We start from the raw sequence: 26,952 nt of genomic DNA on the forward strand, positions 1-26,952 counted from the left end.
CCTATTGTGAAATGCAACCTACTTCTGTCTTGTCTTGTGGGTTCGTTCAAGAACCACCTCAACACTCAAAGAAACACACACACACACACAATTCTTCATTATTAAATATACCTGCCTTCTCCACACACATCACGCACTAAACCCTCATCCAGTTTTTTCAAAAATTCTACTGAAATTTCCCTACCATTTCCTTGGACCACCCACCAATATATAATATACAAATATATCAATACCTTCCTCTCGATATTACAATGATATCAACAAACGACATCCCTCATTTATTGTATATATATGGTTTTTTATTCTTTTCATGAAAATGCCAACGTTTCACGTCATGGATCGCAATAAAACAAAATCATATCTAGCACAGATTTAATATTCCAACTTTAAGCCCTAATCTCTGATTAGTGGTCTCACTTAGGGAATTGTTTTTCTTTGAGTTTCAGCCATTCAAAACCTTATTCCTTATCCGTACAACATATACGTACATACACATACACACAAATAATGCAGAAACAAATTGAGAAATAAATAATTTTGATTAATTAGTTTATAAATTGAATAAATATACAAGAGAAGAAACACCTGATTACTAACTACGTATCTATCTAAGCCGCCCCAGTTTCCTCTCTCTTCGATGTGGGGACCGAGGAATTATATAATATATAGGATATGTACTGTTTTTCATTCTAATCATAATTAGAAAGGTTTTTTTGAGTTACGTATTGCAACAGGTGCTTGATGATATTCCAATGTATCAATTTGTACCCTTTAACTCTATATTGTTCTTTCCTTCGTTCAGTTTTACTAGTTTCTCGCACGAAGAGCACATAGTCAGAGTTGCCGTTTTGGATAGTTGAATGCACAGAGGCGATGGTCCAACCTTAAGTGCACGTAGTTCCTGCAATTCCTTCTTCAATCTTTTGTTCTCATCGCTTAGATTTTGACACTGTTTTTTCAACCACTCACGGTCCACTTCTGTCTGCTTCAGTTTGGTCCTGAACAAAACTTCATTATTAATTATTATATTTAAACATTAAAATAACATCTCTCAAATTTAATGCACTCCATAGGTCGATATAGTCAACACAATTAACAATTTATTAAATAAACAAAATAAAACCGTGGAAAACTGAAAACTCTCCCTTTTCTTTTCTCACTTTTCATCTCTACTCCCCTAAACATCGACCTTTGAAAAAACTCACATATTTGATGCAAAGCAATTCATCAAGATCAAACAAAGCTATATCAAAGAAACGGAAGCTATACACACACACACACACGTTAATTAACGTACCTTGCTCTTCTGTTCTGAAACCAAACTTCGACTTGTCTAGTCTTTAAATTCAATTGATCAGCCAGTGTTTGTTTTTGGACCTGCATGTGAAACCAAAACCAACGCATAAACCTCTCACCTTGAGGTACAAAATACAAGAACGCAATTAACTGATAAATATGTATGACACAAATGATCATGTTTAGACAGCAAAATCATCATCGGTAGCGTTAGGTGTATGTGCCATACATATTAACCACTTGTGGCATGCAATTTAATAACGAAACAATCATAGAATTAATTTAAAACCCAACACATATAAAAGTTTTTAGATAAATATAAAAATCAGAAGGAGAAAAGGTGAATATACCGGATTAAGAGTGCTATGCAGTTTGAAGCTGTTCTCAAGCATGGATGATTGGTCCTTGGAAAGCCTGAGTTTTTTTCTGCATCCGTTGTTGTTGTTGTTGCTGTTATCAGAATCAGTGCTCTCTACCTTATCATGATTCAAGTTAATGGCTTCCCCTTTTGGACAAAGCTCAAACGCTAAGTCTACCACGGGCCTGTTCTCTTTCTGATTACCTTTTTTGGGGACATACCCTCCCATTCCAAGTCCCAAACATAGCCCAGTGATGCATTCTTCAGCGTCTTCCATTTCCAGAGGGAGAGAGATAGAGAGAAGGGGTTGGAGAATTGTATGATGAAGTATAGTCAAAAGGGAAAGTTGGATTTATGAAAGAGGTGGATTTAATACAGATTTTATTGTTGAGTTTGGTCTTGGTCTTAGAAATTCAATTTCAATGAGTTATTATATATGGCTACTTGGTTTCATTTTAGAAATATATAAAATTATTAATATAGAATAATTATGATACTAATGACGACTCCATATTAAATGTGACAATAAAAAATTGAAAATGAGTAAAAGCATGCAATAGGATTGTGACCCCTCTTAGGAAACCAATTTTTTTTCTTAATCATATACTATTATTTGAAAATTTTCTCTCTCTCTCTCTTTTTTTTTTCTTTCTGCGAATTCCAACCCTGTTCGAGTCAGCTCATCGTATCTTTCCCAGCACTTTCCTATGATTTGCCTTGTCTTCACAGGTGGGTTCCAACATTCACATTCATCGTACGTTGAAAAACTTTTATACTCTGCTGCTACACAAACTTTGTTTTACTACGGGATAAATTTTATATTCAAAATAATTCAACGTCAAGCAAATAATCAATATAAAATAAATATTATTTATTTATTTATTTCAGTTAATAATCAATACTGAAACAATTGATATTGGATTGCTATATTTTCTGCGTGGGTTCAGAAATTATAATCCTACCAACCAATGTAAAATAATATTTGTTCCCATAGTTTTGTAATTGAAAATACGTAACTAACAAAATTGAACCAAAATAAAGGAAGAACGAACTGTGTAAATAATAAATCACGTAATGGGACTATTCATTAGTCTACGAGGGGCATTTTGGTAAAAGGATTGACATTCATTTGGAGTTAATGGTGTGGCAACTGACAATTTGACATTAACTCTAACTAAAGAGATTATACTACACACATTTCTGAAACATAGTTAATGCATGCTTTAAAAACATCTTTACTATTCGTTTAAGTCTATGGCCTAAAATTTTGGTTTGAAATTAATATTTACTCCCATATTTGCTTTAATATAATATTTTTACGTATATAAAAAACAATTAATTTAATTGATTCTGTTAAAATTTTAATGATTCTTAAGTAGAGAAGTTTGATAGGTGAGAGTAGTAAGAGATCTTAGTTTTGGGTGCTTCAAGTATGATCTAAGGTGAGTGATAACGGACTAACCTTGTGAGTGTGGTAGGATGAAACTCATTGGCAATGACTTTGCAAAGCAGTAGAAGTCACCACAAGTGCATAAACCGCCATAACTCAACATTCATTATAAGTCCAGACAGTCTAGTCTAGGTTATTGTATGTTAAGATGTTTGGTTTGATTTATATGACACCTTCTTCATATGAAATGTTTATAGTTTATGATGACTTTTCTTGTATCTAGCTTATCCTTGCCTTTGTGTTATGTGTTGTGTGTTGTTTTTTCTGTTGCGATGATCATTAAATGGTGTGAGCTTAGAGATACATTATTTTAAGTTGTTTCAGCGAAAGATGAGGGCAGGGTAGATGAGTTGGTAGATAAATCTACATAAATAAATATATTGTCTGTGAAAAGTTTGTTTTATACCCGGTTGTTCTTTTAGCATCTATGTAACTTTTCATTTTAGTAACTTTATATTATTAAAATGAGATATTACAAAAACTGTCATAAGTTCTTTTTTTTTTTTCTGTTTTTTATTTGTTCATCATATTTGTAAAGATATATTTAATTTTGTTAACAAATAAAAATTTACTTTACTTATCAATTTAATCAGTTTACAAATATTAGTAACTTATATTATAATATAAATAGTTAAAAAATACGATGCAATAACACATGTATTTCGACAAGGGGGAAATAATAAAGATGGGTATTGAATTTGAATTTAATAGAATAAGTATGGACAATTCGTAATTTTATAATAATAAAATATATTTTAATTTTAGTATAATAAAAATAAATTGCTTTTATTAATTTTATTTGAACTTAATAATTAAGGTAATTTAATACAAACACGAGTTGACTTTTAGTAATTGTTAATTACGTTTACTAATACTAAAGCTTCAAAGATTCCTTCAAAATTAACTCTGTATTAATGTAGAATTAAAGTTACTAAATACAAACATATATTCGTCTACCTTAACTAGAATTAAAGTTTTTATATTAAATTTATATTTTTTATACTAAAAAAAAAATAACTATTTATCAAAAACTAAATAATCTCGTTATTTATTGTGAAAGAATATTAGAGTTCGATTACTGTAAAAACATTTCTAAGAAAAATATTATTTTTGCTCTACAGTTTTGTTTTTTTAGCACAGAGATAAGATGAAAAGGTAGCCAAAATTTAAGTGAGATTAAGTTGTATATATATTGAGTCAAAATTAGACTCATATCTAACTCAACTTAAATGACCAAAAATTGCAAAAATGTCGAATATTTTCTTGAGAAAGTCAAATGCTCTGTATGCAAGTGGTTAGAAAAAGATTAGATACTCAAATAATTGACAAATAATTCAATCGATTTACACCTGCCAGCATTAATTAGTGTGAATTATGATAGCTGATTAATTATATTGCATCTGTATTACATGATTTTTTTATCAATAAAAATATTAATTTAATATATTTTTCACAAATATAAGTTTTATAAGAGTTATTTATATTTTCTACATATATTTATATCAATGAGAATTTTTCTTTTCGATATCTATATTTTTTTTTAAATTTTTTTTTTAAAATTAGAATAACTATTTAATTTAATTTTCTAATAATAAGTTTATTATTTTTTATTATCACAATGATCACTAATTTATATAATCAACGTCTTTAATTTTGAGAAATTTATATTTAAAAGAATCATACTAAAATAATATTTTTGATAAAAAAATTCGTTACATCTATCAAAGATTAGAGATTTTATTAGATGGTATTAATTTGGTAATTATTATAAGGTTGGATAGAAATCTAGCGTAAAGTCAAATGCGGAATATTAAAGATATATAGATATACGATGAAGATGGTGTTGTTATTCCTGAAAGCAAAGGCAAAGTGGTGTGGAAGGAAAACATTTATTTGTTTGTTCTGTCCGAGCCCACTTGGGAAACGACTCTCCATAGATACTTCTAACTTTGCAACCACCATCTATCTAATATAATCCATTTCTTAATTATTATTTCTACTATTTTAGGAAATTTTTTTAGATTAGTTTCATAATCAAATCATCAAATAATTCTTACTTTTATATATTTTCTATCCGTTTTGAGACATTAAAAACGATATTTTAAAATTTTGAAAAAAAAAACAATATATAATACGAAAATTAATCATAAAATTATAGTTTCTTATAAAATTATTAAAATATGTTTCAAAATTAATTATGTGATAAATATAATTGTTATATCAAATAATTATTACAACACATGGTGATCACTCAGTTTAACACGATATACATATTAAAATTATTGATAGATAGATTATTTATCGTAATTTTAAGTAGATTTTTTGAAAATTATTTTATTATTTTGAATTTATTTATTTTTTAATGAATTAATATTGTAATTTTCATAAATTAACAATAATGCTGTCACAATAATAACACATGAATTAAGTGTTATCCGTCAAAACTTATTTGTTGATAAAAGTAATAGGTGACATGACAAATGTTACTCAAACATTAGAGTAATGTCGTTACCACAAATTTGACGAAATAATTATATTGATCAATCAAAAAGTATTAAAAGCATTTAAAATAATAAAAAAAAAAGATCACAATTTTATGAGATAAAAAACTAAAAAATAATATCAAACCTAATTTAGACACTAAAACGGTTTAAAATTTTACTGAGAAACTAAAAGGTACAAGAGATTAACACTTATAAAAAAATAATTAAAGAAATAAAAATGTTTTATATGAAAATGTTATTATTGACTAATAGTTAGTATGATTATATCATTATTAAATTAGATTATTTTTAATGTCATTTTTCAATTAGTTATAACTCTGAATTATTAGTTTAAAAACTTTTTAGCTTAATAACACAACCTAAACTTCTATGAGAGGTAACAATAGAGAATTTTTTGTAATGGACAAAAGCTTGATGGAGTAATGTCGCATGAAGATAGAAGGTCTACTGCTCATAAACTTTTTTATTTGGAGTATTAGAAAATAAACACCGGTTAATTTGTGATAAAAATTGCGGTAAGAAAAAAGATGGCAGTGTTATTTGAAATGATTGTGCGTAAAATGTTTATAAGTGATTTTTTAAGTTTAGGCTTAATACTTATTTTAGTCTCTATTTTCGTAATTTTTGTTCAAAATGATCCTGGACTTTTTTTAGCATTCAAAGTGATTCTAATTTTTGTTTAATTTAATTATTTTTTTACGTCTACATTCTTAATGACACAGTGTCCATGTGAGTCATCAGTGAATGACATGACCCATTTTTTCTGACGTGGTTGTTCATGTCTCTTTCCACCGCATCATCTTCAACCTCTCACCACTAGATTATCATGGTATCCTTCAATCGTCATTAACGATTCATCATTCTTGCACCCTCCATCTTTGTCAATCACCACATAGCAACACAAAGCCACCGCAAGTCACCATTGTTCGAAATCGCAACCTACATCAGAATGCTCCAAATCGAAAAAGAAATCAAAACCACAAAATTGCGAGCATCCCAAATTACAAATTACATCTCGAACCTACAATCCCAAATTGCAATGCCAGTTCGCACCACCATAGTTCACACACAACGTCCTTTGTCATCTTCTCTAACATGAGCAATCTACGAATCGAAAAAAAATCAGACCAGAAAATCTTAAATCGCGAGTTTGATGCTTCGTAGCTTCACTAGAGAAGACCACCACAAAAGTCGTGTCTCCTCCACGCACCTGCAATGTAGAACCACCATGAACCACCGCGAAATAACAACCTACAATCAAAAACCCTAATTGTTTCATTATCATGAGAAACTAGAAAACTCTAACTGCTTCACTACCATGGAAAACCAGAAAACCATAATTGTTTCACTGTCATAGATAATTACATCAGACAAAATGTTTAGTCACATCATTTACTAAGGCTCACATGGAAACTGTGTAGTTAACTATTTAAACTTTGTTAGCAAAAAGATTAAATTAAACAAAAATTAGAAAAAAAAGAAACCACATAAAAAAATCGAAGATCACTATGAATAAAAATTATAAAAATAATAACTAAAATAAATATTAAGCCAAAACTCCTTGAGACTCATCCTGGAGAGAAAGTTACATTTTAAAATACTTTAATTTATAATATATATATATATATATATATATATATATATATATATATATATATATATATATATATATGTGAAAAAAAGTAGATGTGTATGTGAAAGAAATATGTAAGCTCATATATATAGGTATAGATAGTTATAGATGTATATATATTTTGTATATAGATAATAATTAATTTTTTATTAATTCTTATACTATGATATTTATAATAACCATTTGTAAAAAATACATGCTGCCTACAATATTTATTTATTTTATTATCATGACAAAAAAAATAAATTTTATAATAATTATTAAAAAAATATAAAATAAAATTATAATTTTATTATAAGTAATTAATTTAATTTTAAAATATTTACACTAAAAATAAATTATTATAAGATTATAGCAAAAACTAATCCTTTTCACTAAAAGGTATATATTATACTATTTATAGTATTTTTTTTACATTAAATTTTGAGATATTATATCATATTTTTAATATTACACTTTTGTTAACGAGTATATTAATTCATATAATTGAAATATAATGTTATCTATTTAGAAGTATAAAATTTTACTTTATTTTAAATTTATAACTGAAAAGTATTTTTAAACATAACACAAGATAAATAATAAAATACATAGTATAAAACATATAATAATTAAAATTAAAATATAATGTTACAAAAATCTAAAATTAACACATCTACGGTTACTATTTTATACTAATCAGTTATTTGAATCTATGGTTTTATACTTGTCAATTTTGCTATCAACTTGCTGGTAGTAGTTTTTTGATATCTTTGAGCTAACTTTTGAACTAATCTTAGGAAAAATACCTTTAATGACAGTTTAGAATTTTAACAGAAAATAATTTCAAAGTTCAAGATTGTCAAATTTTTATTTCTGAACTGAAACTTTATTTTAAAAAGGTGTTTATATAGATTAAAAATGTATTAAACTTGTTATGTAGTAAGGATATTTATGTAATAACATAAATATCTTAGATATTTGTCAAAGCCACTAACCACATTTTTAGGTAAGGTGGTTATTTTTATTTTGCTTATAAATACAGTGACAGGACCAAAGTCCAGGTACGTTCTCTTTAGGCTCTAGAGATCCTGAATAATACTTCAGAGCAGTATCCAATTACTCTCTTCTGAGCTTCAGCTCCATAACTCATATCTGACTTGAGTGTCGGAGTATCTTTGCAGGTACCTCCCCCTCCTTTGACGAGTATGAAGGACAACAATTGAAGAAATGCAAGCATTCCAGACATCCAGGAGCAACAGAGACACATAGGAAAATGTACACCGAAACAAAACTCTTTTTTAATCATTATCTAATAATATCAAATAATAAAATAGAAAGAAAAAGTGTTACAAAGAATTGTAGTTATGCATATTGGCAAGTACAATTTGAAAATGCACATTAGTGTTGAAAATTTTATATTTGAAAATTTGTATGTGGTAGTGCTGCCTAACTGACTGGTACCTACTGTCATCAAAACGTGTTGTTTTACTGTCAAAAATTCAAAATATGCATATAATGTCAATTAAATTTTATGCCAACCTTTTCATATTTTATAATTTGTGATTAGTCTACTTGCGGATTAAGTTAATTTTACAGGATACAATATTCATCGAAAACATAAAAGTATAATAATTCTAATTACTTAATCATTTCTTGTCCTAAATCTTGCTGAAAGGATTAAGCATAATAACTCTTTTAAATCAATATATTAATTATTGCAATTCAACTAACTATTTATTTTTTCCATGAATAATCAACTGATTCAGTATCTTTAATGGAGCTGTTACCAACTCGAGTTTCAAAAGTATAGCTGTAGCTTCATTATTTCCTAAAATTTATTGCTAATCTTATAACTTTATTTCAAAATTTTCATTGAAAGTACTGATAACATAAAAATGGATCATTCAAATATTAAAGATCAAGAAGTTGTAAACATGATGTAGATTCTCCTGAGCACCATGATAACAAAAATTACCACCTGAAGGAGTTTTTCATACTAAGTGTGTTAAGACATTAGATATTTATAGTTTAAAGATTAAAGAGAACATAAATTAAGTATTTCATGCTACAGTTAGTTTCAAATTGATGGCCTATATCATTAGGCAAAAATTTCGAAAACCTAATTGACAAAGCCATGGTACATGCCATATTCTAGTGAATAAAAGCTGACAACATTTCAATGATTTTAACACTTTAACTCCTTGCTAATAGTCCCAGCACAGGAATGTTGAAGATGCTATAACTATAATATTTCTGCCAAATGATACACTAATGGTGTTATAAAAGTAGGTGATGTTTTGGTACTCAGTCCATGTTAGGTAACAGACTCTTAATCTGGTCCATGTGGTGTAGACCCAAATTGTACAACTCATGTCTCCAAGTTTCAATTTTCACTTATAACGTTGCCTTCCAAAGCTTACGTTCCACTGGTTGTGGATTACATATATCCCTCTGGGGATGGATATACCTAGTCATAAACTTTTGTGTCAATCTTTACATACATGATATACTTAAATTGATAATGTGTGAACATTTTCTTAAAGACAAAGTACATTCATTTGCTTGAACTCTTGGGTTAATTTGGTTCTTGGACTTACATTTGTTTTGATGAAACTAAACGAATGACCAAAGCAAAGTATTCGTTTCTATAATTAGTCAGAAAGGTTAGAATTGACATGTTGGACACCAGACACTCATCTTCCTGAAAAGGAAATGAAGCACTCGATCCTCTTGAAAATGAAATGAAGCACTCGATCCTCTTGAAAATGAAATGAAGCTAAGTTCAAACACAGCCTTGGTAAAGCAATCATTGTCGATAAAAAAAGACGTACTGGTTATTTGTAATTTAAAAGGAGAAAGAAGAAGTGATTAGTTTGAAGGAAATGGAGGGAGAAGTTTGTACATGAGTTTGTTGCAAGTGACATGAGACTAAGTGGAAGTGAAAAATGTAGAGGTTAGTTGAAATGGTGGAGTATATACCCTGAAGCGATAAACCCAAAAAAACGAAGACAGTCATGTTGCAACAAAGAGGTTGGTCCAATGTACAACAAGAAGGAGACGAAATGATAGGAGATTCAGAGTTGATTGAGTAGGCCTTGACTAAATTACTGCAACCAACAAGTGCCTTGGGATGCCTACAAAATCTGCAAGATATTGAGAAAGGGTAAGATATCATAGAAAGATAGCAGCCAAAGGATGACATATCACAACCAGTCTTTATTGTTGAGGACAAAACATGAGTTGATGATGTTACAGTGTGGTTTCATTTGGCATGAGACATACACGTGAACTAAACATCTCTTCTTTCTTCACTAAGGAGGAGAACTTCCCTTTGTCAAAAAATTCAAATTGCAAAAGGAGAGAATAGGCCTCTTTCACTATTTTAATGTCATGAGAGAGAGAGAGAGAGAATAAGAGTAGTCCAACATAAGCACTAGAACCGTGGGCACGTAGGTTTAAACATGTTTCCTCATCTCCCAGATCAATAATTGCATACACTTTCTCCTTCTCTCTCCCCCCATCACTTCCTTCTTCTGACAATACATGCACTTCCATGCTCTTCTATATAAAATGTTTCAAGTGACCAATCTTCCTTATTTTCAATTTTCAGATTGATTACATAATGAGTTCTTCAATCTTCCTTCTATGCTGCCTTCTCGTATTCTCTTTATATTCCCTCTCCCAACACACAGGCTACTCTCTAGATGCTACCACAACACGCAAGTTGAGCATGCCAGCCCCACTCCACGATCACAAAACACAGGTACGTTATTCCTCTAACTAAATCTACAGGACACATTCCTAAAGGGCATAAACCAAGCTTCCCTCTACAAGTTTTATCCCTTTTCCTTCTACTACTACTCATAAAAATATGCTCTTGCATTTGTTTTCTCATTGTTTCAACTCATTCCTGGTACTTGGCAGTATAAAATGCAGGGAGTTGATAAGGCAACGGAAAGTACCTCAGTAAACAAAGATTCCACGATACCAGATTATATCGGCAACAGTTATGGTCCCCATGATCTTGTCTATCATATAGATTACCACGGAGTAACAACCCATCCAACTCCTAAACATCCCAAACCATAGTCTTGCAACTTTAGTTTTGCATCACAAGAGATTTTATTCATATATGTATTCTGGTTCTTATCATCAATATATAAATGAAATGCGTTGTGTGCGAGAGAAAAAAAAAAGTTTTGTTTACATACATACTTAAGCTGATTACATGATGCATTATTATATTGCTTGTGTAGTTTGCCCAATACATTGCACAAAACTTGTAAGCCACAGCCTACAGTAACTGCTTAGACACTATTGCATTTTGATATCAGATCAGCCATTCCACCAGATGAAAATGATCTCATACATTCTACGCAGAAGCAGTAAAGTTAAACACAAATAAAACAGTAGTTTTATAATTTATCATGAAGTGAAATCATTCCATTAATATATTGCTTTCTGGTACTTCTATATTTCTGGAGCAGCATCCTGTGACTAGTTACAACTTCTTCAAATATCACCTCACTACAAAACCTTGACTTCACATTCAGAAAAAGAGCTTCTAATTTATCCTTGTGTTGGGCACACAAAGAAAGTATATCTTCACTCGTGAAAGATTTATTGGTGTTGTATTCACTGTTGGTTTCTTTTTCCATACAAAAAACCCAAAGCCATCGGATTTGCTGGAATGGATCTTCATTTTTGTGAACAGCAACCTCTATGCTGCTTATGACTTCCATGAATCTAGATTCAGTACAGATTTTATCAATTAAGTAGAAAAAAGTGTTCCTCTGACTCTGAAAAAGACTTTCATAAACAACTGGCGACAAGGAAACTGCAGCAGTCAAGCATGCTTTCCTAAAGCAAGGATCCAAATTGCTAATGATCCCAATGGCAACATGTAATAGATTCACAGACACTAGAACAAGTTTTTGAGACAAAATATTTGAGCCATCATAAAACAGTCTTTTCTGGTTTTCACTCCAGTGGTGAAGTGCAAAATGAGCTACTCCTCCCCACCTGTTTCATGACAAAAACACAACGAGTTAACTAAGATATTTAGACCATCAAAGATAACAAGCTTCATGGCTACAATATTTTGAACCCTAAAGTAGCAAGAGAAATCTTTCATTTGTAATGTGATGCCGTTTGCATCAGTAACAGAGTGCACAGAGCCATGGACAAAAATCTGCAAGATTTCTAATATGATTGATAGTAAGCTCTCCTTCAACTCAATATTTATCAAACCAAGTTTCTTATTCTTTTTAATCACAGAATTGAACGTTAAAATAAGGGTTTAGATCATTGCAGTTCTTTGAGAACTGCACCGGATTGTCATCCACAGTGCTTATAGTCTCTTCAATCATTTTCAAGTAATCAATATGGGGCACAAATATAACCTAAAATCCAGCAATCACGCACAATCAAAGGAAAAGGAAATTTTAAATAAATTAGGAAAATAATCATGAATAAATAGGAAGACCTAATGATTAAATGATCTTCCCAAAGAAAAGAAATCAAGTTATAACATATCTCATATTAACCAAACATAGTAAATCCCACTTTCAATCTTCATGTGGTATAGAGGACAGACCAACCAGAAGATGAAAGGTTGAAAAATTGAATACTCATCCTTATCAATAGAGTAATAATTCACACAGGCATCATTATTACATAAAATACTAGAAAAAATGGTCCATGAACCAGCTTTCCAAAGACATGTGTCTAAAAGCCTGCCCATATGTCCTGCAGACTTGTCTAATTTTAATAATTGATTTTAGTGTGGGTCATTCCACATGCATTGCTTCAGTCTTCTGCTTCAGAAACAACATCTATCACAATTTTTAATCAGTCAATATAGAGCAATATACATCTTCAACTTGAAGGAACAAAAAATAACTAATAAAGAAAATAAATGCATTCATAATACTTAACATCAATGGAAATCATGAGAATTAATTGCTAAGGAACAAGAGGTGTTAGATGATGTTGCTGCAAGCAATATTTTGTGATGTTACAACAGACCAAACTCTATAAGTGTTAGTGGTTCAATCAATATTCAATAGGTTGTCCTGTGCTCCTGTAGAATTTGATAACTAACCGATGGAACTTAAGGTCAGGAGCAAAACAGCAACACTTACTTAAAAACACAAATAGTATAAATATTTAATATCAGTAATCTCTTTATTGCATATTTAAATAAAACTAGAAAAATAATTAATTTATGGGGAAATAGCTGGCCCCTCCCCATGGATGTAGGCCCATGCTTATCGCCATTGTTATCGGACGGAATGGCCTACTGGTTCCATTTAGTCAAAGATGGACCAGATTTGACTGGACAGGAATGATAGCATCAAGATCTGACCACTATTATAACGGCTTATTGATTCAGAATTTTTTAAAACAAGCATGTTTGCCAACGAAAGTGGACCAGGACTGTTAAATGTATAATTGTTGATGTAGATAATGTTTTTCTTTTTCAGAACGAAACTTCTAATTTCCCATTGAAAAAAGATAAAGAATCGACAATGATATTATCAAGTATTACTGAAATCATATGTTGTATCATATAATTTGATCACTATAAGCATTAAAAACATCAATTAACAGCATCTGTATATCAACAGAACAGACACGTTATATTTGACGGTACAAATATGACATTCATCCATGGGCATGGGAGATTGCATGTGAGCCATTTTCTTCCTAGCACCAAACCTACTGGACTAGAGAATGGTGATACAGGAGTTTGTTACAACATAATAAACTGAACTAAGCTCAATTCTAGTAACAACTCTCTGACAGTAAATACAATGAACTATTGAAGTGGCCAGAGAAAAAGAGAAAATATAAAATCACACCATATGGAGGAAATTGCGGCAGGTATAAAAGAAATATCTAAGATGCAGCAATAACTTTGGAAGGATTACCTCTATGTTTCCCCTATCCTATTTTTGCAGTAATTCTTTTTCATGATTTTCTATTTTGAAAAGTAGTACTTTGAAAACAAATTCAAGCTATCAACCAGATTCATAATCCTTGGAAACATACATCATCCTCATTTTTACTGTCAGTCATTCACCATGTGTTTGTTTTCAATTCACTGCTAATGGGAGATACCCATTGGTCACAGGCCACTTGATCCAACCGCTAATTCCTGGCATAGGCCTCCTTCCTCTGGTGGATGCACATAAGTGCTTGAATATCTAGATGTAGACCATCTAACTTATTAGAAAAAGGGCCTATAAATATGTTCAACAGAAAATGTTTCTGCTAAATTATTCTCTTGGGTTTTATCCATAATTTTTGCATAAGGAATTCTTTTTTGATTCAGATTTCAGATTCTATGCTTATATTTGTGACTTGTGAGTTATTTGCCTTTTGTATTTGAAGTTCTCACATTTAAATGGATGCATCAGTCATCACGAAATAAAATGGAGTATACCTAATCAACGTTCTATACAGCTTGATTTTGCGTACTTGCACTCTACATCCTGAGAAGCTGGGATTTAACCAATAGATAAGTATAACTGTGTGTGTACCTATAGCTTATTTGTTATTGGAAATATATGCTTTAAAGTTTTGTTTTACATACAAATAATGCACGTGACATCATGCAATTATGGCATAGTTGTGCAAATGCTATGCTATATGAGACGTGTAAAATGATATATCTTCCTTTTTTTACTCAAATATGTTTTTCCCTACCACAACTGCATTCCTTTAGTGGAATACAAGAGAAAGGGGCAGGTATAGATTTAACATTATGATAGCAGAGCTCTGATTAAACAAGTGTATTTTAGGAGAAAGTAGTTGGGCCACAACTGGATGGGTCCATTTAAGGGTAGTTTTTTGTTATAAACCATAAATCTGTTACAATAAAAGGGTTCAATGGGATACTTCGGAGGGTTCTTGAGAATTAGAAAGTTGTAAGGAGCAGAGCAAACCTCTCAAAATATCTAGAACTTGCGCCATTCTAAGAGAGATATTCCCCACTAATCAATAAAGAATTAGATTTCCTTCTCTCTTTGTCAAGAATTCTATCAATTGGTATATAAAACAGTTGATCTGGGAATTGCAGGTGTTAGTTGTGGCAGATTCTTGGAGTTTTCTTGCTCAGAAATTGGTGGACTCATCATGGTGTCAAACAAAGAACTTGAATTAAAAATGGAGATGCAGCAACATCATGATGAGGAACAACACCTGGACAAGCAGTGGTTTGAAGTGATGGAGAAGGGAATGGAATATTTAAAAAATGATGAAAAAATTGACATCATAGAAGAAACAATGGATACACAAGTGGACATGTGCAGCTGGCTGGACCTTCAAATATGGCTGGCCTCACACCCTAAAAGGCTCTTAAATTATGAGGAAATCTTGGTAACCAACAAGTAACTGTCCTTATAGACAGTGGTGCCACTCAATATTTTATCTCACAAACCCTAGTGAAAAACATGAGGGTCCCTATTTAAAAACCTCTATTATTGGGTTACGTTAGGAGATGGCTATAAGGAGAGGAGAAGGGGATGTGCTCTGAAATGAAGCTTCAATTACAAGGACTAGAGATTCAGCAAAACTTTTATTTGTTTGACTTACATGGAGTGATAGTGTTAGGAAGTTAAAAATATATGAGCGGAGGAATAAAGAAGGAATACCGAACGTAGCCGGAAGGAAGGAGGGAACTACTGAACGGTAGCTGGAAGGAAGGATGGAAGCAGAGGCCGAGCAGTAGCCAGAAGGAAGGAGGGAAGTACCGAACAGTAACTGGAAGGAGGAGGGAAGTAGATGCCGAGCGGTAGCCAAAGAGGGAGTAGGGAAGTATAAACCGAACGGTGGCTACAAGGGAGGAAGGAGTGAAGCACCGAACGGTGTCTATACTAATACCGTTCGGTAGATGCAAGGGGGGATGGAGTGAAGGGCCGAACGGTATAAGGTTGATAATACCGAACGGTAGAGGATGAATAAAAAGGGCGGGAAAGTTTGTTAGGTTGCTAGGGGGAGCGAGAGAGTATAAATAAACCTTCTGTGACTCTATTGAGAGGTAGACATTTCTTATGTTTTGTAAACAGGTCTCGGACCTTGTTGAGGGGGATTAGGCTCCCGAGTTGTTATTGTTTTCGTTTTACAGTGAATATATACAATTACAGGGATTATACACATTTCCTTTGTTTTCTCTTGTTTATTTGCTTTGGCGTGAGTGGGTGTTGAGAGAAAAGTTAGGTCTCAAACCCAGGTACCTAACAGATAGTGTTCAGGTTGGAACGGTTAGAGGAATTGCCAGAGATCAAAGCCAACTTCAATGAGCTCATAAAGAAGTGGTGCTTAGAGGGGATCCATCTCTCTAGAGGCTTCTGTTTCAGTTCAAGCAATGGTAAAAATGATGGAGTTACAACACAGGTGTTTAATGAATTGTTTCTATGGCCGAATCAAAAAAAGCAACCATAGGAGCCATGTCCAGAGACTGTGTAGCAGTTGTTGCAGGAGTTTGCAGAGGTTTTTGAGGAGCCTCAATGGCTGTCTCCTTCAAGACAAAATCATGCCATTACCTTGAAGGAAGGAGCTTCAATTCTAAACCTGAGACCATACAGGTATCCACACTATGAGAAAACTGAAACTGAGAAACTAGTCAGTCAGATGTTGCATGCAGGAATCATTAGACTGAGCATTCTCAAGTCCTATCATTTTGGTACAAAAGAAGGATGGAAGTTGGTAATTTTGTATTGATTGCAAATAGTCTTAATACTATGACTATTCCTGATAAACCCCCCCTACACTGGTGATAGATTTGTTACATGATGAATTAGTAGGGGAAACCATTTTTTCCAAGTTCGGCCTTAAATTACGATACCACCAAATTTGGCCTTAAGAAGGCACCTACCTTTTAATCCTTTGTGCACGACGTGTTGAGCCCATTTTTGAGGAAATTTTCATTCACTAGGCCAGACATTGCCTTTTCTGAGTCTAGTAAGCCAATTCACGCACCAACAAAAGGAGACTCATTTACAAGCAACTCTTAGAATTATTCAGTATTTAAAAAGGACTCCAAGAAGACGGGTTTTATTTAAATGAAACAATAGTGCAATTCTTCAAGCATATATAGATGCAGATTATGCAGGGTTAGTTGTGGATACAAGATCAACTGCTAGATATTGCACCTTTCTTGGTGGAAACCCAGTGACTTAGAGGAGAAAAAAACAAAATGTAGTAGTGAGATCAAGTGCTGAAACAGAATTTCAAGTTATGGCCCAAAGAATATGTGAACTTCTATGACTGAAGATTATATTGAAAGAAGTGGGATGAACCAATGAGGTCATATTGTGAGAATAAATCTGCGAGTTGTATAACTCACAACCTGGTGCAACATGATAGAATTAAATATATTGAGGTGGACAAACATTTTATCAATGAAAAGCTAGACAGTGGCTTGATTAGCATCCCATGTGTTCACTAAAAATCATATTGCAATAATAAATCTACGAGTAGTATAGCTCACAAACCAGTGCGACATGATAAAATTAAACATATTGAGGTGGACAAACATTTTATCAAGGAAAAGCTAGACAGTGGCTTGATTAGCATCCCATGTGTCCACTCAAAATCAACTTGTAGACATACTCACCAAAGGACCAAATTGCATTCACTTTAAAAGAATTATATCCAAGCTGGGATCAAAGAACACTTACTCACCAGTTTAAGGGGAAGTGTCAAAACCATGTTGCTCATTATGTATTTTAGGAAGGTTTTTTATTTTATCCTTTCTGTAATTTTATTCTTCATTAGAGTTGCATCTTGCTATTAAAGCAAGGATAATGTATTTAAAGACAACCACATAATTACCGGGATTTGTTTCCCTAGAATTAGCTCTTTATATTTACAACTAGTATTAATTAATAGGACTAATGGCCTCATTATTGAAATACAAAAGAAATATATTATTCTTTCTAAATTTGAGAGAACGCATTGCATGAACATTTGGGCCACTCTACCACCAGTACTGATTGAGGAATTGGAGTTAAAACCCCAACCAGAAGATGTGTTAGCTATTAGGTATGGAGATCAATGTGCAACAGAAGTTCCTCTTCACCGCGAGGTTCTTCCTTCCTGTGAGGATTCATGCGAACAATTTGTAGCCATCCAGAACAGCTTTCCCTCATTTCCCCTTGAGGACCAGGTAAAAACCTTGGGAGAGTATTGATAGCAGCCTTGTGATTAAGCAAGTGTATTTTAGGAGATAGCTTGATGCCCAATTAAGGGTAGTTTTCTGTCAAGCTGCAAATCTGTTAATGGGATATTGTTGAGGGACTTTCTAAGAATTAGAAAGTTGCAAGGAGTTGACCAGACCACTCAAAATATCAGAAACTCGTGTGATTCTCATTGGTAGATATCCCCTATTAATCAATAAGTAATTACCTTTACTTTACCACATGACATATGACCATCAGCTAGTTAAATATTGTCAATTTCATTACATGAAGGAAACAACAAATAACAGAATTTATAACCACAATGTTAAATAAAAAAGACAAAAGGAACAGAAAAAGCAAAGGATAAAATGAAATAATATATAGAAGGCCATAATAAAATTAATAAAGTTGTAGCAGCAAATGAACAAAGGAAGCTTTATAAAAAAGTTAATGTATTTGAAACAATAAAAGGTTAGTTGAAGTTAACTTTTACTTACTCAAAAGGAGGTTCAACCTCAATACTAAGGGTAAGGTGCAATGAGAACCCAGGAGAACCATCACCAACACCAGATTCTGTACATGCTTTGTGCGGAAAACCTCTGGGAATGTATAATATATCACCTTCCCTGAGAATGAACTCTCGTCTACCAGCTTTTGTATAGTCAACAACAGAACCAAGTAAATTATCATACAAGCGAGGTAACAGCTGACTGGGTGGAGAGTATACAGTCCACTGCTTGGAACCAAAAATCTGGCATACAAATACACAGTGGTCATCAAAGTGACAAGCCAAACCCTGGGAATTAGGGGGGGTTAAGTACAAGTTAGCACCAACTGAAGGTTGACCAAACATAAGTGCCAAAGTATCTGCAATAGCCGAAATGCTCTGATATCGAAACTCCAGACCACGCAGAGCAACAGTATACCCCTCGTTATATGCTTGCCCACATTTTAAGATCTCATGAAAAGTAAAGTACTGAGGTTCCTTAACGCAGCTTGAGTTAAAGTCCCGAAAGTAATGCATTTCTTTTGTTGATTGCCTCTCTGTTTTGACAACACGTATATCCTGCTGGTAGACTATAGGACAGCCAAGTTTACCTTTTGCCTCATCCAGAAAATTAAGTATGTTTTGTTCATCTGAGGCAATAGGAAAACAAGCCACTAATCTTTGAAGAATTGAGGAAAGAAGAGAAGGAACGCTCCCTTTCCAGCTCAAAGACTGAACAAATGCACCAAACATATCATGCATGTCTGGATCCCTCATGGTCCTCGCCAGCAGAAAAGGGGAAACCTCCCAGTAATTTGATATAAAATCTTTAAAACTAGTATCACTCGCACCAAAAAGACCTCTTTGAACCACTTCAAAAGACAAAAGGCCAGTAAGTTGAGAAGCATTAATGGAGAGCCTAAAGATGCATTCTGCAAGATTACTAACTGTAATGCTACTCTTACAAAGATGCCCTTCTTCATTCCACTTCCCAGCACCTTTGATCACCTCTTGATCACTCACTCTCACCCTTATCTGTTTCAAAATTACCAGAAATGCTCCAGAAAGACTTTGTGGGATACCCTGTAGCTGCTCAGCTTCACAGGCATTGATAAGAACAACAGTTGCAGTGAGAAAAACCAGTGACAGTTTATCTTCCTTAATCCCAATCTTAAGAGAGCAAAAACTTCCATCACCGTCAGACCATAAACAGACGCATTCCAAACCATCGAAAATCTGAAGAAACACAAACCTAAGTAATGTCAATTCAATTGTTCAGTCACCCATCACATGCTTAATTTAATAAACTTGAAAGAAAAAAAAAAAGTAAAACGACACACGGCGTAAATGCTTACATCAATTTGTTCAACGCAGAAAAATTGAGCAATTGTCGTCGGGCGCAGGTGGTAGTGGAAAAGTCTAAAATGGCATTGCAGGCAGATAACAAAACCTTCCTCTTGCGACTGTGCAACAGCGAGATTAGTCCCTTGACGGTTTCAGAATCAGAAGCGATTTCCTCGTTGGCGTCGAAGGAAACGAGCGAGGCGGCGCCGATAATGTCTGCAGCGAGGCACACGATTTCCACCCGCGTGGAGCGGAGTAGGGTTGGGAGCAACGCCAAAGTGGACGTCAGCGAGGTCTGCGAGATGAGAACCGAACGGCGAAGTTTGAATAAGCATTTGTTGATGAAGATAACAGAGTTGGGTCTGCTGCAGAGTGATGCGAGTAACTGAGCGAAAATGGCATTGGCATCCGAGGAACGAGGACGGTGAAGTTCACGCGCCGAGGGTTTTTCGTTCCTTTTTCTCTTAATTCTATGATTCTTCTTCTTCTCCATTCTTCTCGCCGACGGACAGAACCGTTTGTTACTTTTTACTTTCATTTTTTTTAATAAGCATTTTTCATGTTTTTTCTATTATTTTTTTCAAACATATTTGCAAATTTGAATTTTATAAATAAATAAAGTAATAAAATAAATAAATACAAATACTTTTGAAATAAGAAATCATAAAAGAATCACTTAATTAAAAAGTAATAAGATTTACTACTTATCTGGGTTCGGGTGTTAGGTAATATCATTCTGAATCATGGTGAAAAGAAAAATTCACGGACCCTTAACGTTCTTAACTTCCTTTACTTAATCAAACTCTGAAACTCCTTATTCAAACTCCGAATATATTTCCAGAATTCTCCAATTTTTCCAAAGCCCTAACAACTGAAAACCACCACATTGCCCAAATTCCAAATCGCGACTGAAGTTTGTTCTTTCTCGCTTCGAACAGACATTTGGAGAAGCTTATGGGAGTCGAACGTTGGCACTAGAGTCACGCGCGGGGGAGTTGAACGGTGACCAAAATAGATTCTAGGGTACGCGTGTAAAGTGATCAAAAATCAAGAGTAGGATATGCGATAGAACTTCATCGTCCATAGGGTAAGTTGTCTACCTTTTGCTCTTTCAACTTCAATGTGATCTACTGCGAAAGCATGTTGGTTGTCATGAGATATAAACTAGGTTTTATTTTCCCTTTTAATTCAGTCAAATCATTGGTTGCTGTAGTTCTCTTTAGGGATATGCAGATAAGTCTTAGATCATGTTATATAACCACCCACGATGCTGAGCTTGTAAATCGTGGGTTTGATTATTTTACCGATGGACAATTATATTTCTTCCTTCTTTGTACTTTTCCTTTTTGTTTCACTCTTAATCTAATAGAAGCTTTGGTCTTTGTTCAATGGAACGTTCTAGTTTTAATTTTAATTACAGTGTATATATCACTAGAAATTGGCATTAATTGATTTATTTAATCTGTATTATGTAAAAGTATAGTTTACTGCTGCAAAAAGATGCACCGGTATGCCCATGTTTGGAAGCAAAGTTTATTTCTCAACTTTAAACTTGTTGAAATGGTTTCGTTGATATTTAGGACTTCTGGTTGAGTTTAATTTGGGTAACTTGACCGGATAGGCTTTACCGATAAGCGATAATTGTTTTCAGAGTGATACATAATCGCCTTTGTTTGTTTGCTTAATGATGTTTAATTTATAGATCATTTATATAACTTCTGAACACTATAGATATGGGAATCAGTAAAACAGAAGTAAACTTAAGGAGGTTGCTTGCAGCTGCTCCTCAACAGCAAAACCAGGCAAAACTGGTGCATGTAAGTCTGAAGATTTTTTTGTATTATTAATTTTAGAGTTAAAAACATTATGTTAATAATATTTTTCTAATTTTCTTGACCTATATGTTTTATTTAGTCATTTGTTAACTTTAGAAGACATAGTTAATCCTTTGTTGATTCTGACATTCTACAGTATGTTGCTACTTTACGTGAACAATTGGAGCAATTGGGTGAAGAAAAGACACCAGAGGGCTTACCAAGGTATTGGTGTCTCTTTATTTACCATTTAATACACATAGATGTCATGGAATTATAAGTGAAACGACATAACATCAGTTTTTGTTTCTAAATGACAACACAATCATGGGGTAGTTTTTATTCTTGGAAATCTTACCCTTAATTTTAATAAGCTGTAAGTGGCGGAGGTGGGTCTTCACAGGGTATGGAATGGGGTGCGGGAAGGTGGCTGCCCAAGTTTAAAAGTTTCGTGGAATAGAAAAATGTAAAAGAAGAAATTAGATATAGTTTACCCTAAACACAATCTGAACATCATATGGCCACCCCAATTTTTTAATCAAGATATGCAACTATTAGTACAGTAGGTTTTTCTATCTAATGGGCATTGTTTGGGTTTAAACAGCTGAATGCTAGAAACTATTACTTATTAAAATTTTAGGGAATTAAATGAAAAAAAAAAGAGGAGAAGAGTGATGTTGTAATGTAAAATAATAATTTAAGACTTTTATTCAGAAAATATTCTAGGTCAAGAGCTAGTATTGAGCAATTGGTATAAGCTCAGTCCAATAACATACTTAACTAATGGGAGACTACCACAATAATTATCTGCTGGTATTGAGCAATTGGTATAAGCTCAGTCCAATAACATACTTAACTAAAAGGAGACTACCACAATAATTTATCCTTATATTTAAAGGATAAATATAGGTCCAGCAGACTATGCAATAAAAGAATGGAGTTATTTTATGATTGACAATGAGTTCTCTCTAAGATATTACTCATGTTGAACGTAAGCTATATACTTCTTGACCTTCTAAGTAAGCCTTTGATAAAATCTACGATTTGTATAAATTGTTAGATTTTACTGTGAAAAGATAGAAGACGAGAATTGAAGCAAGAAAGTTTTATTTCTCATATCATTTAGAATTTTGTTACAACAAAGATTATATAGCTACAAGTAGCTTGCTCTTTATGGAACATAAACCGTTATAGCCAACTTATCACATACCAGCTGCCTGGACTGAACTTACTGGTTACCCTACAAGGAATCAAAACAGTTATGGACAGTTACAGCGATTGTCACATGCCAGTTGGCTGGACTGAATTAGCCAAAAACTCACTCAGTACAATATACACACAGAAAAGATTATATTATATTTCTTTAAAAACTAACTTAGTTGATTCCTTTTCCTTCCCTAGATAGTCCGTTATCTTCATTTTTGTAACTTATAAATAAATTAAAGCTATTATATTCCCCCTACTTGTTATGCATGTGCATTCATTTGTGTGTGTATTCGCTCTGCTCTGCTAATGCAGGATTTCAAAGGCTACGTTGATTGAGTACTCAGAGAAGGTTGAAGCCATTGCTTCCAAATTAGTTAACCACGTGGTATGTATTTGTGAATTAATGTATCCTTGAGAGATGTTAAAGTGTGAAAAAGTCTTTAAGCCAAATGACTAAAAAGTTAAGGTTTATGGATTTAATTTTTTTTACTGGATCTGGTGAAAATTTGTTCCTTTTTGGTTTTTCCTTATCTGTGTTTTAGTTTTTTTTGGCCAAATAGGTGCAATCATTTAACCACAGTTTTCTTAACCCAGACTGACCAACAAGTATCCGAGAAGGCTTTTGAGAGGAGTTTTGTTGAAGAAAACTCTTCTGAAATTGAGGAAAAAAAGCAGATACCCCTTTCGTCTGGGTTGAGAAGAAGACCTGTGTAAGCTATAGTTTGGCTTTCTTACTATACATATTTTGTAGACTGTTTTACTGTTGCTCATCTGTTTCAATGGACAGACCCACATCATACACAGAAGATAAAGTACACGACCTTGCTGAGACTGACAATACATCACCTGTCAAACTGGATGCTAGTGCACACGCACACATTGAAAAGCACAGGTACAGTTTACTTGAGTTGTTATTTAAAGTTTATGTAGCGGTGGGTCAATGGACTCTGTACTGCTTTGGTGAAGAATCCTAAACTTGCAATCCTTGTGTTCATTAATTTGACTTGTCCACAACAGCAAAGTATATTTTTCTTCAGGTCAAGCACTGATATATTCATGTCAATTGTTACATCATTGGTAACTGGTTAACTGTTACCACATACTACTGCCTTTATATGGGGGATTACTAAGGTCATTTATATTTGGGAGTTTATCTGGTCATCATTGACGGGTCCTTGGCATGTTTCTGAGTGACTATAATTATCATACCTTAGACAATTGCTTTAAAATTATTTATGCAAATATATTAGATCAATTCCTTTTATATTTTAAGTTCACTGTTTATATACTTTGCATTTATTGTGCATTTCCTTTTGTTTTCACTCCATTGTTTTATTGTCCACTTTTATACTCTAGAATGCTTCAAGAAGATTTGACTGATGAGATGGTGGTGTTGGCAAAACAACTCAAAGAGAGTAGTCTCATGATGAGCCAGAGCCTGCAAAATACTGAAAAGGTTCGATTCTTATATTTTTATTCAATCCCACCGCTAAATGGTTGTGCAAGATGGTGATGCTCACTAAATGTATCATATTATAGCATGGTGAGAGTGAAGGAAGGGGATTTTTTGTTAATACCTCACTTTGTGGCCGTGGTGATACTGACTAATGTCATCCAGGACAAAGTTTATTAGAAGAAAATCTTCTTTTATATTCAATAAAGTTTTATCTTATTGTTTTACAATTGAAATGTATCTTTTCTGAAAGGTGATCTTGATAGGAGTGAGTTACAATATAGATCCCTGGTGTTTTCGATCCTCCTGATTTGAATATATATGAAATGAAAGCCAATCCAATTCACGATTGAATATTCTATGTATGGTGGTTACATTATTACATTAGTCTAGTTTTCATCTTCTTGAAAGTTCGGCTTAGATTTATTTTTGTACTGCAGAGTATGGCTATAGCAGTGCTGTAATATTACTTCTACATGTTATGTTGATTCAATAGTCATTACTCAACCTTGTTGAAATGGCGAGGCGTGAACCTAATAAATTGATTGTGCTGGCTTGCAGATACTTGATTCTACTGAGAAGGCCATTGAGCATAGTTTGGCAAGCACCGGTCGGGCCAATGTGCGAGCAACGGCAATCTATTCAGAGAGTTCCAAGACTTCTTGTCTAACATGGCTTGTGATGTTTGTGATGACATGCGTATTTGTCATGGTTATTCTTCTAATACGTGTAACATAGTGCACTTCTGTTTCACTGAGTGAAACAAATAACTTCCAATATAACTTTTCCTATAATGTAAATTGTTATATTTCATTCACTGATAATGAATTTTGAAAATGTTGACATAACCAAACAATTTTTTCTAAGGAAGTGTTTTAAATGAGCTTTTACCCTATTTTCATGAGGTTTCTTTTCTGTTGAATTTTTTTTTTCATTTCTTAGTTTGTTGTGTCCTTGGAATACTCAATGTCAAGATTAGAGTTGTTCATAGAGTTTTAGTGAATAATGAAACACAATTACTCTTGTATTAAAATTTTGCATCATTTTCAGTCATCTAGTGATTGAATCTCCTATAATTATATAGTCTGAAATTACCCAGCTTTATAATTTCTTTTATTCTTTTGTTTTTTTTTAGAAATAAATATGTTTTTAGTTCTATAATATAAAATTAGAAATGTGTAGGTATTTGAAGGGATTGAGGGTTTAGTCATGTGCTGTGCTGGAATATTTTTGGAAGAAAAGTGGTGAAAAAGATGATGAAATGTGATGAAGGTTGGAAGATGGTGATGAGATGTAGTGAGTTGGGTGATGATGGGATGTATATGGTAATGGAGCTTTTGTTTTCTGGACGAAGGTGAAAATTGAACCTTGAGGATATAGGAATGAAGGTTGAAGACCATGGAACCTTTTGAAAAAAATGAAGGAATATGAAAGTTAAAGCAGTTTTTTTTATTTAATCACCAAGTTATTTTCTAAAATTATTTGATTAAAAATAAAGAAAACAACACATGTTTGACCTTTGATTAAAAATAAAGAAAACAACACATGTTTGACCTTTATCAACATCTTTGTTCTTGAATTGGTTAGACGTCTGTTACTGTTTTTTATTGCTGCATTGGATGCTGAGTTGAAGTACTATTTGTTATGTAGGATAAATTTTGATTCAACTGAAAAATAGGAACTAAAGCAAATATTTTTAAATGTCAAAATTTTGGCAATGGATATTTTCAATTTTATATAATACTTTTGTGAAAAAAAATATTTATCTCTTTTTTTTGGGTTAAATATGTTTTTCGTCCCTTAAGTATCACACGATTTTTGTTTTAATTCCTACTCGAAACTTTGATGGTTTTTAGTCATTTTAGTTTTGAAACTATTATAATTAGTTCTTAAAATTAAACGGCGTTAAATTTTTGTATGAGGTGGCTAACCACTGTTCCCTCTTTGAGTCTCCCTTTTCATCCAAGCCAGCAGTGCATTGGCAACTACAGAAGCATTGGTTTCACTAAGACCAAACCTAATAGTGGCCGTTGTTAAACTCTTTGGCAAGTGCACCAAATCGTTCAAGTAATAAACCGTGGTAAGACCAGGTATCGTTTTCCCAAGAGACTCGTAATACTAGAAAATTGTGCGATTAACAACTCATCTAGACTCAAGAACAACTCATCATTTAAGAATATGTGCAAAAAGATAAATTCACAAGTAATTACAAGGTTGGACTTTGGTATTGAAGGCACTT

General features: G+C 32.9%; 3 protein-coding genes and 1 long non-coding RNA gene across 5 annotated transcripts; 2 read left to right on the forward strand and 2 right to left on the reverse strand.

Moving 5' to 3' along the window:
• Nucleotides 1-508: 508 nt before the first annotated feature.
• Nucleotides 509-2,046, reverse strand: LOC108322710 (homeobox-leucine zipper protein HAT3). Its single transcript, XM_017554895.2, has 3 exons — nucleotides 1,647-2,046; nucleotides 1,298-1,377; nucleotides 509-998 (listed from the first exon to the last, which is right to left on the reverse strand). The coding sequence occupies exons 1-3, from the start codon at nucleotides 1,929-1,931 to the stop codon at nucleotides 758-760; spliced, it is 606 nt and encodes a 201-aa protein (XP_017410384.1). The 5' UTR covers nucleotides 1,932-2,046; the 3' UTR covers nucleotides 509-757.
• Nucleotides 2,047-10,529: 8,483 nt separating this feature from the next.
• Nucleotides 10,530-11,460, forward strand: LOC108322723 (uncharacterized). The gene is made up of 3 exons (XR_001831618.2): nucleotides 10,530-10,672; nucleotides 10,834-10,986; nucleotides 11,148-11,460. It is a non-coding gene; the product is annotated as an uncharacterized LOC108322723 (long non-coding RNA).
• Nucleotides 11,461-11,614: 154 nt separating this feature from the next.
• LOC108322722 (uncharacterized) lies at nucleotides 11,615-20,776 on the reverse strand. Its single transcript, XM_017554926.2, has 3 exons — nucleotides 20,252-20,776; nucleotides 18,907-20,148; nucleotides 11,615-12,245 (listed from the first exon to the last, which is right to left on the reverse strand). The coding sequence occupies exons 1-3, from the start codon at nucleotides 20,731-20,733 to the stop codon at nucleotides 11,639-11,641; spliced, it is 2,331 nt and encodes a 776-aa protein (XP_017410415.2). The 5' UTR covers nucleotides 20,734-20,776; the 3' UTR covers nucleotides 11,615-11,638.
• Nucleotides 20,777-20,959: 183 nt separating this feature from the next.
• LOC108322696 (uncharacterized) lies at nucleotides 20,960-25,612 on the forward strand. 2 transcript variants are annotated; one of them, XM_017554870.2, is made up of 8 exons: nucleotides 20,960-21,327; nucleotides 21,972-22,057; nucleotides 22,212-22,279; nucleotides 23,573-23,665; nucleotides 23,803-23,970; nucleotides 24,048-24,152; nucleotides 24,617-24,716; nucleotides 25,275-25,612. In XM_017554870.2, exons 2-8 carry the CDS (start codon nucleotides 21,974-21,976, stop codon nucleotides 25,449-25,451), a joined length of 795 nt encoding a protein of 264 aa, XP_017410359.1. In that variant the 5' UTR covers nucleotides 20,960-21,327; nucleotides 21,972-21,973; the 3' UTR covers nucleotides 25,452-25,612. The 2 variants fall into 2 exon arrangements, with proteins under 2 accessions (XP_017410359.1, XP_017410358.1); XM_017554869.2 differs by having other exon boundaries at nucleotides 20,963-21,327; nucleotides 23,573-23,645; nucleotides 23,855-23,970.
• Nucleotides 25,613-26,952: the final 1,340 nt, after the last annotated feature.

Source organism: Vigna angularis, chromosome 1 (assembly GCF_016808095.1).
Source record: "Vigna angularis cultivar LongXiaoDou No.4 chromosome 1, ASM1680809v1, whole genome shotgun sequence".
NCBI classification, from domain to species: Eukaryota; Viridiplantae; Streptophyta; class Magnoliopsida; order Fabales; family Fabaceae; genus Vigna; species Vigna angularis.

Bases quoted from the DNA above. Each gene is read 5' to 3' on its own strand.
- LOC108322710 (XM_017554895.2), bottom strand. From the start codon at position 1,931: ATGGAAGACGCTGAAGAATGCATCACTGGGCTATGTTTGGGACTTGGA. The intron at 1,378-1,646 runs GTATATTCACCT...TTTCACATGCAG, and splicing joins TGCATAGCACTCTTAATCCG to GTCCAAAAACAAACACTGGC. The intron at 999-1,297 runs GTACGTTAATTA...AGTTTTGTTCAG, and splicing joins TTTCAGAACAGAAGAGCAAG to GACCAAACTGAAGCAGACAG.
- LOC108322722 (XM_017554926.2), bottom strand. From the start codon at position 20,733: ATGGAGAAGAAGAAGAATCATAGAATTAAGAGAAAAAGGAACGAAAAA. The intron at 20,149-20,251 runs GTAAGCATTTAC...GACATTACTTAG, and splicing joins TCTGCGTTGAACAAATTGAT to GTTTGTGTTTCTTCAGATTT. The intron at 12,246-18,906 runs GTAAGTAAAAGT...GTCATGAAACAG, and splicing joins GAGGTTGAACCTCCTTTTGA to GTGGGGAGGAGTAGCTCATT.
- LOC108322696 (XM_017554870.2), top strand. From the start codon at position 21,974: ATGGGAATCAGTAAAACAGAAGTAAACTTAAGGAGGTTGCTTGCAGCT. The intron at 22,280-23,572 runs GTATTGGTGTCT...CTGCTAATGCAG, and splicing joins ACACCAGAGGGCTTACCAAG to GATTTCAAAGGCTACGTTGA. The intron at 24,153-24,616 runs GTACAGTTTACT...TTTATACTCTAG, and splicing joins GCACACATTGAAAAGCACAG to AATGCTTCAAGAAGATTTGA.